This window comes from Crinia signifera, chromosome 3 (genome assembly GCF_055691185.1).
Source record: "Crinia signifera chromosome 3, ASM5569118v1, whole genome shotgun sequence".
Taxonomy (NCBI): Eukaryota; Metazoa; Chordata; class Amphibia; order Anura; family Myobatrachidae; genus Crinia; species Crinia signifera.
This window is the reverse complement of record NC_139219.1, coordinates 200,164,717-200,177,709: the sequence shown is the minus strand read 5'-3', so window position 1 is coordinate 200,177,709 and position 12,993 is coordinate 200,164,717. Positions and strand designations below refer to the sequence as shown.

At 39.7% G+C, this 12,993-nt stretch overlaps 1 protein-coding gene across 1 annotated transcript in view; it reads left to right on the top strand.

Annotated features, from left to right (window-relative positions):
• LOC146062953 (uncharacterized) overlaps positions 1-12,993 on the top strand; it is a 366,150-nt gene that overhangs the window by 169,782 nt on the left and 183,375 nt on the right. The window contains exons 8-14 of the mRNA XM_083174963.1: positions 835-888; positions 1,836-1,889; positions 2,025-2,078; positions 3,881-3,970; positions 4,537-4,581; positions 5,483-5,560; positions 11,844-11,879. Coding sequence (XP_083031089.1) covers positions 835-888; positions 1,836-1,889; positions 2,025-2,078; positions 3,881-3,970; positions 4,537-4,581; positions 5,483-5,560; positions 11,844-11,879 — 411 coding nt within the window. The remainder of the gene's footprint in view (positions 1-834; positions 889-1,835; positions 1,890-2,024; positions 2,079-3,880; positions 3,971-4,536; positions 4,582-5,482; positions 5,561-11,843; positions 11,880-12,993) is intronic.

The following is a 12,993-nucleotide window of genomic DNA, read 5'->3' as shown; positions in this document are numbered from 1 at the left end:
CGGCATAAGATGCATGAGATGATGCAATCGACGCGATCGACGAGATTGACGAGATTTTTACATTGCAAGCATCTCATGCATCTTATGTGTTTGTGCGGCATAAGATGCATGAGATGATGCAATCGACGAGATTTTTACATTGGAATCAATGTAAAAAGGCCCCCAAACCCCAATTTTAATTGCTAACCCCCCTCATGGGTGAAATGCCCCCCCCCTCATTGTTAACGCCATCCCACTATTGACGCCAACCCGAAGCGTGGCGAGCGCAGCGGTACACGTCCTCCGACCTTTTCATACCCCCACTATCCACGTCGGTGTGGAGTTGATTTTATATAGTGTGGCGTCTTGATTTTATATAGTAGTCCGCGTCCGCTCGCCACGCTTCGGGCTCGGTGGCTCGCTGCGCTCACCACACTGAATAAAATCAACTCCACGCCGACGTGGATAGTGGGGGTATGAAAAGGTCGGAGGACGTGTACCGCCGCCCCTCGCAGGCTCGCTGCGCATCGGGTTGGCGTTGATAGTGCTGGTGGCGTTAACAATGGTTATTGGGGGCTCACGATTTTTTTATCTCATGGATCTCATGCATCTTATGGATGCATAAGATCCATGAGATTAAAAAATCGGGTCCATCGCATTGATTGTATGCCTTAAGTACCTTAAACTTAAGGCATACAATCAATGAGACGGGCGCCGTGCTAGGAAAGCAGTACCTATATTTTCATTAAAGAGCAGGCCTAAAGGTCTAATTTATAAAGGAAGAGGACTGAAGACTTAAAAGAGATAAGCAAACAATAGAAATTCTTAATTTACTAAATATTATTTTTGAATAAGGGTGAACCCGGACATCGAGGATTACCAGGATTCCCTGGAGCTCCTGGTCTTCAGGTATGAGATAAATACTGTTCTATTTTGAATTAGTTTCATAAGTCATAAACTCAAGTCAGGTGAAAGCTGAAAATAACTATAATTATGTACATAATCTATACTTTAAATTATATCTAATAAGAGGTATCACAATGTGATAGGGCTGTGCAACTTGAAGCCAAAGTGCCAAATACCCTTCTAAGGATTTTATTTATGATACCCACCACTTCTTACAACTCTGTTAAATGTAACTGTACAACATTTTCTTTAATAGTCTTAGGTGGGGAAGTGAATCTCAATTCCGACTGTCAGAAGATTTCCAACAGTCATAATATAGGCCTGTTTCAATGTCAATTCGACCATCGGAATTAAATCTTCCGACAGTCAAAACAGTCGCAGATTGTCTAAAAAATTCAACAATTCAGCGTCTGTTTTAGACAATGCGGATTCAACTTTTTAAAATGTCAAATCTGCATGCCATAAATGCGGTCAAAAACAACTGTCGGACATATCGGTACATATTGAATACCCCTGTAGTTGGTACATATTATGTTAGTATCAGTATTTGTCAGTATTTGTTTTGCAAGGCATGATACTAATGCAGTACAGGTTGAGTCTCCCTTATCCATATATTCAAAAGCTGAAATATTCCGAAAACTGTAGTTTTTCAGAATATTTGTTTGTTTGTTTTTTCGTCGTCGTTCTCCCTCCCCCCCCCAGCACATTTTTTCATACTTACCTCATCACCCGGTGTCCACGGCAGCCATTTGAATCCTTTGGAATCCTCTGCAGTGGCATCCCAGGTCCCAAGGATTCATTGCGCGGGTGTGGGGATCATCGGGGCGCCGAAATCCGCAAAAATCCCATATCCAAAATGCACGTGGTCCTCAGAATCTCAGAGAAGAGATACTCAACCTATACAAATGTAATGCCAATATTCCTCTAATATTATATTGACATTGTTTAAGGGGCCAAAAGGGGAACCTGGATCTACAGGATCACATGGAGCACCAGGAGATGCAGTATGTAATAACTTTCTTATATTGTTCTTTTATTTTGTTACACAAACTTAAATGCTTAGAGTTTACAGCAATAATGATTTGTTTATTTTTTTTATTTTATTTTACTATTGTTTCATGCCTGTATTTGTACATCAGGGATTACCGGGAGAACATGGTATTCCTGGAAAGCAGGGAGCTAAAGGGGAAAAGGTAACTTTTTGTTTTTAATCTGTTTTTTCTTTTTAATAACCATGTATATATTTGAAAATTGCATTTTTGCAGTACAGCTATGGAATTTACTTCTACATTATCAGTGAATGATTTTCTAAAGTTAGCTGTGATTGCTTAATGATTCACTGTGACATGAAATACTTTAAAGTCTTAAAAGCATAGTCCTGCACTGCATGACTAATATATAATTAGGATTAAGATAAATAGACTATTGACTTTATAGTGGTTGTTAAAAATTGGTGTTGTTTCTTTCACATTTCTATGATATATACCAGATCTCAAGCAACAACTTTGTGCATGGCACTGTTTGTCAATGAAAGTGGAATACTAGAGGTGCTTGAAAAAATAATTTTAACCTGTTCAATTACCCTTTGTTTGTGATCTATTTGGCTATGGATCACAGTTTGAATTTAAATTCAAGTTTTAAGATCATGTTTAAAGATCTTAGTCAATGATCTCGGTTTTAGGGTTGCATTGCTGTTAAAATTAGTTGCTAAAATTAGCAATTTTTATTTAAAGATCAGGCAAAATAAAATATGGATTTCACTTTGTTAACTCAAATGGAGAACAGTTTGGAGTTTGTAATAAAAAACACTAATTTATTCAAATTGGACTGAAATGTGTTTGAATACAACCCACTTAAGCACGTTCACATAACCTTGAACATAACCTTGAACATGGAAGAAAGGGTTTTTGACTCTGAGTTGCGCTGGGTTGTGTGAGCAGCACCACCAAAATTCCTCCTGTTAGTGAGGAACGGTGTAGTAATCAGGGAAGTGGGGGGTGATTGGGGTGCGCTACCAAGTATAGAAACTGTACCTCCCAATAAAACATTACAATTTCAAAACAGAATACACATTTCTGAAATAGTTCTTTTATTGGTGAAGAAACCAATAGGGAAGGGTTTCTTCACCAATAAAAGAACTATTTACCCAGAGATGGACTGAGCTTATTCATTGGGAACATCCTCAAATACAAGAACACTATTTCAGAAATGTGTATTCTGTTTTGAAATTGTAATGTTTTATTGGGAGGTACAGTTTCTATACTAGGTAGCGCACCCCAATCACCCCCCACTTCCCTGATAACCTTGAACATACCTGTATATGATCCATTTTTTAAAGAGAAATGAGCAATTAAATAGGACTATACTTTATCTATCTTATACCATTTGTATCTTCCTGTAACAGTACTCCAATCGGAGCATTGTAGTGCTGCTGGGACTTTCAAATCTAGTTGGTTTCCTATTTAGAGTTACAAAAAATGATACCATAAAATATAAATTTTTGATTTATACATGTACTACAGATGTTATATACATATGTAGTGTTCATTCTAGCACCCGCTATCTTTGAAAACCTGTGCAGTTCCTCTTCCCTACCTGGTGTGTCGCTGTATGCTGTAGTGCTTCTAGCAGTGTGGCCTGTATATCAGCACTGATATGCAAACCAGACCTGTGCTAGAAACACCACAGCAGACAGCGGCACCCCAGGCAGGGAAGATGAACTACATGGGTCTTCAAAGATAGCGGGTGCTAGAATGAACACTACAAATGTAAGCTTTAGACATGTAACTTGTAAATGTACCTCGGAAGACTAACACAATTAAATTAGATACAGTAAGCTGTAGTTGTAATATTAGTGTTAGTGCTTTAGACCTGGTTGGTTTTGTATTGGTAATTTAAAATTAAGATAGTACAGTGTGTTTATTTCCTTTTTACACACATTTGCCAAACTATAAACTATAGTTTAGTATAACTAAATTTGCCGTTCACCCAAAAGGGGGAGTCCGGTGGCGTCATTGGACCTCCTGGACTTCCAGGTCCTAAAGGGGATCAAGGACCAACTGGTTTTGGATTACCAGGAGAACCGGTAAGTATATGACTTTCACTGTATTTTCTTAATGCCAATACCGCCACCATAAATACGAATGTCAATACAGTACCATAAGCACACACACACACACGTATTATGTTTTCACTTTTAATGCATTAACTCATACAAAATGTATACACATTTGTTAAAATGTGGCACAGACACTAGAGTTTCAAATGGAGGGAGTAATGCTGTGTGCCTTGATTTTATGACGCCTGAGTTGGCCAGAGGTACCGGTTCCTAGCCAAACAGACATTTTTTTTTTAAACACTAAACCTAATTTACAAGGCTTGGTTTTGCCTTGTAAATGATTGCCGCTTTGAAAAAACATCCGAGTTTGGCTGGGAACCCGCACCTCTGGCCATCTTGGACACCATTACATCTGCCCATGGGGACTTTTTTGTTGTTGTTGAAACTCATACTTCCCAAGAGTTCCTCTTAGAAATAAAATCTTAAAGTTCTTTACTTTAATATGTAGTGATGCCTTTTTTTAAATTTGATGTCTGTATTTATTGTGACATGATTTTATAAACATGAATTGTCACCAAATGTATCAATATTAGGGACCGAGTGGAATATCTGGTGTATCTGGTCCACGTGGCCCCAAGGTATGTTACATTGCAGTTATTTACACTATCATGTTTTTATTATTATTTAGAACTTTGATTTAGACAGAATTGTTCACCTGTCCATATACTCTATTCCTGAATCTGTGTTTATTCTAGTAACATGTATAATATAGCCTTATGCTGCTGCTTTGGATAATAGACCAAAACTCATGATAAAAGTAGAATTATAAAGACAATTATTGCAATTGTGTGGCAAATAATGTGTGGAAGTAAGTAAGACATTATAACATGGGGCCTTATTCTAGTTCACTCTTTCTGACAAAATCCTTCTTAGATGGACAAAACCATGTGCACTGTAGGTGGGGCAGATGTTACTTGTTAGAATTAGATTTGGGTGGGGTTTTACTTCAAAGTGAGATCTATTTTGCAGTGTAAAAATAAAGCAGTCAGTATTTACCCTGCACAGCAACAAAATAACTCACCCAAATCTAATTATCTCTGCACATTTTACATCTGCCCCCCTGCAGTGCACATGGCTTTGTCCATCTAAGAAGGATTTTGTCAGAGTGAACAAGAATAAGGCCCATAGTGTTTTAAAGACAGAACAATATGGATCCAATGCAGTGCTGGTTGCATATAGTAAATTATATTCATTACAAAAATCAGAAGTGTTAAGATAATGACCACCATCATTAAATTTGTTCCAGTGCCCAGGCACCCAAAATTTATACAGTTTTAACTATGTGTATAGATATCTTTGGGGAAGATGTATCATACCTTTTAAATCTGATTGCTTAGTAGTCTTGAAACATCTTCTCCATTCTTTTACAGATTTACTATGTGTAGGAGGTAATTGATATGTGCCCAGTGTATCAGTTATCAGTATAATTCATGTACATTTAAGGCTATCACTTTTTGCATAACAATATATTATTAACAGGGAGAAAGAGGTTTGCCTGGTGTTCAAGGACAACCCGGAGATCCGGGATTACCCGGAACAGGAACAGAAGGTCCTGAAGTAAGTGTGCATGACCATCTATATACTGGTTGAGTATCCCTTATCCAAATATCCATGATCCAAATTATTCCAAAAACCATAGTCTCCAAAATGTACTTTTATTTTTTATTTTTTTGCTGAAAACCTACTAGGTATATCTGTAACTGGCACTACTGGGGAAATAACATGTAACTGGCACTAAGGGGGGTATTCAATCTGAGGGTCACGGCAGTCGAGCTTGCTCGACCGCTGTGACCCAGTCCCGTTCTCGGTCAGCTCGACCGAGAACATGCAGGCGGGATTCAATGTCCCGCCTGCCAGGGAGCGAAAAGGGGACGTGGCCACGAGTTGCAGCCAGGAAGAGGCAGACTGCAGCCTGCAGCTCGTCACTTCCCGGCCGTTCTCGGCAGAACGAGCCCAACAGCTAGTGATGTCGGGCTCGTTCTGCCGAGAAACCCTGCTCAATGCTGTCGGGGATTGAATATCCCCCTAAATATGGGCAAGAAAATGATTACTTGGCAATCATATTCAGTGCCTGCGATGTAACACAAACTTTGTTCCATTTTTTAAAACCTTGTTTTATGCACAAACAACATATATTTGTGTGTATGTTGTGTGTTTGATAATGCTTATACATCATAATTGCAAGATACCTCAAGATACTTCTTTCAAATATAAAAATATTCCAAAATACAGAATAATCCATTATCCAAAAATCTTCTGGTTCATAGCATTTTGAATAAGGGATACTCAACCTGTAATTACAACAGGATAGACATGTTTGGCCAACTTCACAAACAAGCTAAATAGTGTAATCACTATACATTTGGAAAGTGTAATAAAGGGTATTATTACAATACAGACTTTATCAAATACTTGTTTTGGAATAATTCTCTGGAATAATGCCATATTTACAGAATTTAATTTAGTTCATTTTATAGTATGTGAAAAATGTAAGTATGTTAGAGGTAAGAAGAGATGAGTACAGTAGATCTTCAGTGTACTATTTAAATGATCAAGAACTGCACAATTTAATTTAAAATACACTACAGGCACCTTTAATGTAGATTTCCTACCTAAAGTCAATCATGTCTATGTTCTTTTACCCATCTCAAGTGATCTCTACTGATTTAAGAAAATATTCTGTAGCTACCCACTTGCTGACACGCCTGACCAGACATAGATGACATTATATGTGTAACATTTATTCATCTAGTTTTCTCACTAATTGCTCCTGTATTCTGTGACCTAGCTAGATAGCTGTTAATACTCACAGGCCACACTCTTAGCGCTCGTTAAATCATCTATTACAGCTGTGTCATTACTCTGTTATTTATGTGTTATAGTGTACGATCACCTGTAGCTGCAAGATATATAATATACAATCACCATATCTGGTGCTTGGTCCACCTACAGTATTAGCAAAAATACTAAATTATGACACTAACAGTATACAAACTGAATAGATGACTGGTGAAATATTTAAGCAAAAAACACAAAAAGTTAGACTCCAGGTTTGTAGATTGGGATGCTTTGCAGAGTTATGCACTATGTGACTGATTAAGTGCCGGTCATTATTAGGTAAAAGCTACAATGCTACTTACTGTATGTTTGGTATACTGCTCATGTGCAGGACCCATACTGTGCATGTGCAGTACGGATCCTGTGTCTCCGGTAGCAGACTAACCATTTAATTTATTAATCACAATTTATTAACCTCACTTTTAAAAGAGAAACCGAAATAGCGATGGAAATACAAAGCATAGAAGTGCGCTCTAGATCATTTCACCAATACCCAAAATACTCAATTATTCAGTAGCTTTAATAAAAAAATGTGGTACGCGTCCTCCCGACTTGTTCATACCCCCACAATCCACGTCAGCGTGGAGTGTATTTTATAGAGTGTGACGAGCGCTGCAAGCCCCGCGAGGGGACACAGAATACACGTCAAGTAATCCTCGTCCCCTCGCAGGGCTCGGTGGCTCGCTGCACTCGCCACACTTTATAGGATCAACTCCACACCTATGTGGATAGTGGGGGCATGAACAGATCGTGAGGATGCGTACCACGATGACGTGGGGGGGGGTTTGAAATGGAGGCATTTGCCAGTATGTAACATGGAACACTGGCAAATGCGTCCTTTATTGTGCATGAGACGCACTTGCTCACCGCACCCCCCCCCCCTTTGTGCAGGAGATGCATGTGCTACCGAACCCCTACCCCTGTCCGTCTCCCTGAAGCGGACACAGGCAGAGTTGCCGTACCCTGCCGCAAGAATTACTGAGATGTTCCTGCGTCTCGGACAGTTGGAGTGCCTCTCTGCCGGCATCAGGGCTAGGGGTTCGGTAGCGCATGCATCTCCTGGGGTAGCGCAGGGGATCTGGTGGTTACCAGTGTGTGAGAAGCGCTCACTAGGCTTGCCATGGGTGCCGGGGACAGAGCTGCAGCTCCCGGGACAGTACGGTGACTAGTTGCCTGACGGGGACACTACGCTGACTACGCAGGGCTGCCGCGGAGACACTACGCTGGGCAGCCATTGGGCTACGCTGACAACATAGCTTAGCCTACGTTGAAAACGTACTGTAGCCTGCCGCCATGAAACTACACAAGTACCACATTTTCATACAATTCCCATAATATGGGAAAAAAGGTATATGCCTTCAATAAAAAAATGGAGGAAGAGCATGAAACAAAACATGAGAGAAAAAGAAAAAAGTATAATAAAAGCATGATGAGGAAACAGTGAGGGGGATGGAAGAACTGAATCAAAAAGAGATATGATCATTTCTACATACCCAGTAGGCATGCATATTAGGGCGAAGTGAAAAAATTAAATTGAGAAATTCAAAATCGGCTAGTTTGGGAAACTTGTGACTTGACCTGAACGTGCAAAAGCTTTTTGATCTGAGTCAACATATGCTTTAGCTTAGTAAAAGAGAGTATGAGCTTGTCCTAATGCAAAGTGACTGACTTTGGCGGGAGAAAAAATCCTTGATAAATTACCCTTTTTCATGGTTTCAATTGTGAATATGGTCTTTTCTACGGAATGTTGTTTTTTTTTTGGGGGGGGGGGGATGTTCTGTAATTGATGTGATCAAGAAAAGAAACTTGGTGAAAAAAATAGGGTAAATACCTTTTGTTTGCCTTTAATAGAATAGTGCACCTATGCGTCTTCTAATGTCCAACAGACTCTTTACTGAATGATCTAGTAAGTTCAGTAACAATGCATTACACTCTGTTTTTTAGGTGCAGGATTTAAAACACTTCTGTTTATTGTCTTTACTTGTGGCAGTTTATTTTAAACATGAATTGGTCTGAAAACCAATGCTGGGAAAATGAAAGGGCTGCATTACGGCATATAGTTATGCCAAAGATAAGCCAATATATTAACAGTTAAATACGTTGAAGTGTATTATGATGTAATAAACAAATACATCTAATGTTTAGTGATATTTAAAATGATACATTAAACAGTTTACACTGTTACTTGTAATACTTATTGTAACAGTTACTATTTTTCAATAACAGACTGCAACAGATATTTCGGTACTTGTTTCCTAGCACGCCCACAATCATTGGGATCGTGTACCTTTAAGTTAAGGTACACGATCCCCGCGATGGACCCGGTTTCCTTTTAAATCAGGTCCATTTTGCCAGCAAAGGAAAAATCGGGGGCATCGCGTCGGTCCGGACCATTAACATTGGTCCCGACGTGACCGACGCGATACCCCCGATTTTGCCATAGGCTTCAATGTTAAAATGTTTTTTAACATTGAAATCGGGAGCATCGCGTCGGTCTTGTGCCATTATAATGGCACAAGATGAGATGGACTTGATTAAGTCCATCTCACATAGGAAAAATTTTAAAAATGTGAAATGGGCCAATATGACCCATTTCACATTATATATGGCCCCATCATCACCCCACGATAGACGCCAACCAGAAGCGTGGCGAGCGCAGCGAGGCCGCGAGGGGCGGCGGTGCGCGTCCTCCGACCTTTTCATTCCCCTACTATCCACGTTGGCGTGGAGTTGAGAATATATAGTGTGGCGAGCGCAGCGAGCCACCGAGCCCGAAGCGTGGCGAGCGTAGCGAGCCCTGCGAGGGGACGCGTATACCTGTGAAGTTATACGCGGCCCCTCGCGGGGCTCGCTACGCTCGCCACGCTTCGGGCTCGGTGGCTCGCTGCGCTCGCCACACTATATAATCTCAACTCCACGCCGACGTGGATAGTAGGGGAATGAAAAGGTCGGAGGACGCGCACCTCCGCTCGCCACGCTTCGGGTTGGCGTCTATCGTGGGGTGGGGTTTATGTAGTAAAATTTGGGGGTCTAGGGAATATTTTACATTGAATCCAATGTAAAATCGGGTCCCAGGGACCCTATTCACATTTGATTCAATTAAAAAATCGGGTCGGTCGCGTCGATCGCATCGCATGCGACCAAATCGCATGCGATGCGATCGACGCGATTTTTCCGACATGACCACCCCGATGGAAATCGGGGTGGCCGTGCTAGGAAACAAGTACCGATATTTCTTATTAGCAAGATCTGACAACCAGACACTCTTATTGATAAGACACAATATACCACACTCACAGTGCTCCAAACAATGCTAAATAGTATTTTTTTTTTAATTTACAGATTTCAAAAACAGTGCAGGTTTTTTTTTTTATACTTGATTGACATTACTGTCACAAAACATTCCTAAATTCATATAAGGTTGTGAAAAATGTAATCATCTATACTCCATGTGCTAATGTCCTGTTATATAGAAGGTTGGTAGGACATTACTGGTGAAACGATAATGAGGCTTTTGAACTGTTGTATCACTGCCTTTTGGCCCTTATTCAAACCTGATCGCATTAAAAATTTGTTCTCAAAATGGGCAAAAATATTCTGCACTGCAGGGGGAGGGGGCAGATGTAACATGTGCAGAGTGAGTTAGATTTGGGTGGGGTGTGTTGAAACTGAAATCTAAATTGCAGTGTAAAAATAAAGCAGACAGAATTTACCCTGCACAGAAACAAAATAACTCACACAAATTTAACTCTCTTTGCACATGTTACATCTGCCCCCCCCCCCCCCCCTGCAGTGCAGCATTTTTTGCCCATTTTGAGATTTATTTTTTACTGCGAGCAGGTTTGAATAAGGGCCAAAAGGCAGTGATCCAACAGTTCATAAGCCTCATTACTGCCAAAGTCAGTCACTTTGCACTAGGACAAGCTCGTACTCTCTTTTACTAAGCTAAAGTATATTAATAAACCACTCTAAGACATCCTGACATAATTTTAACTAGATCGGAGCATCTTCACAGTTTTTCGTCATTTTCACCAAAAAACTGAAAATGTAGGCCTCTTGCCAGAACAGAAGATGTTGACTCAGATCAAAAAGCTTTTTCACATTTCTTATTCAGGTCAAGTCACAACTTTCCCACACTAGCCGATTTGAATTTCTCTATTTCAGTTTTTTCACTCCGCCCTAATGCATATACAATAAACCTTCAATGATGAGAGTAGTTAACTGTAGAATGGTGGATATTTTTTATATATATTTAACCACCTACAAATAGAAAGCATGGCCATAATAAATCATAATGTACATGCAACTTAAGTTTGCTAACATAAAGACAAGGCTCTAATGAGCCCACAAGTATAAATAGATCCAAACTAGTATTGTGCATAATTAATACTACTGTATATACAAATTGTTTCTGTCTGGTACATTGCATTGCTACTCCAATATCAAACCATTTACATATAAGGGTGGGTTCACATGAAGATAATATACCAGGAATATATATTTAAAAAAAAATAACTGAGGAATTAGGTTAATGGTAAATTACTGCTACATAGATGGAAAATTAAAGAAACACTTCATCATTAATATTGTTTTTGTACTATATTATCAAAATTTAGCATTAAATGTTCACAGTCCTATCACCACACAGCAAGGAATTGTCCACCACCCTAGCGCTATTTCCAAGTAAACTAAAAAGATACAAACATACTATATGGAAACATTATCTACTAATTTAGAAAGTGAACTTGAAGATTCTATTTCAGAATTATAATCCTGCAAAATTGCCCATTCTGGCGAGAAATTCCTGTGCATGATCTTTTACATTCATTCCCTTATATTTAGTCAGTACCAGTATAACAATGTTTATTATAATGCTAAATGTGAGCATACTGTAGGAACTTCTACTCAGTAAAATAATGTTGGCGTTACTGCTATTTTCATGTTTGGTGACTTCCGTACAGTATTTCAATGTTATAAAAATTCTCTGCCCCTTTTTTCACAGGGCCCTATAGGTCAACCAGGAATTCCAGGAATTCAGGTAACTATACATCAAAGTTTTTCAACCAACATGTATCGGGTAGTTTGCATGGGTTTATCACATTAAAATTTGGAACTGGCGACAGACCATACTGACATCTCTAATACAGATGTGCCTGGATACAGCTATCCTTCCTACAGTATGCATGACATCTAGCATTACTTATACCGTCTGCTACTGGAAGTGATTCACACAATATTATCATTTTTCCTTAATATAGTAACATGTTCCAATCATATAAAGTGATTTATAGGGGTAGATACAACAGCCTACGACATGCCGGCAAGTCTACCCAATGTTTTAAAGGGGCAATTGTGTAAAATTCAAAATTAGGTTGGTTTTGCCTTTTAAAACATTGGGCAGACTCGCTGGGAACTTACTGATACCTGCATCTGAAAAGCTATTACATTTACACCACTTAGTGTCCTAGGCATTTAGGATCAGTATTTCTGTTCCAAGTAGTTGGTATATAAAGTAGCCGAGTGTGCCATGTTCTACCTTTTTACCCAGGTTAGCATTTGAGCCACAATCAGCATTTGCATGCAAACCCAGTGCCAGTATCCAGGATATCCATGCATTATACTGTTGTCATATAAGTGAAGTAAATAATAGGCATATTTTTTTAAATAAAGGGCCTTATTCTGGTTATTCAGTCCCCTGCGCGTTCGCATGGGGGACCAATGTTTTACTAATGTGCATTTCTGTGCATATGCATACGCTTGGTGCGAGCGAGCATGGCAAACTGCTAGATCGCCGTCCTGTTCGCACCTACCAGTGTGGGCCTGGGGGGGGGGGGGCGACTGCGCCTATGGGAACACCCAGAGTATGATGGGTGTTCCCAATAAAATGCCAGGTGTTCCCATGAAAATTCATCAGTGACGCGACTGCCGTTTCTCAATATTCTTTACCATTTCCCATGGTTACATACAGTGGCCCTTATTCAGATCTGATCGCAGAACAAATTTCTTCTCAAAATGGGCAAAACCATGTGCACGCAGGTGGGGCAGATGTAGCATGTGCAGAGAGAGAGAGTTAAATTTGGGTGGGGTGTGTTGAAACCGAAATCTAAATTGCAGTGTAAAAATAATGCAGCCAGTATTTACCCTGCACAGAA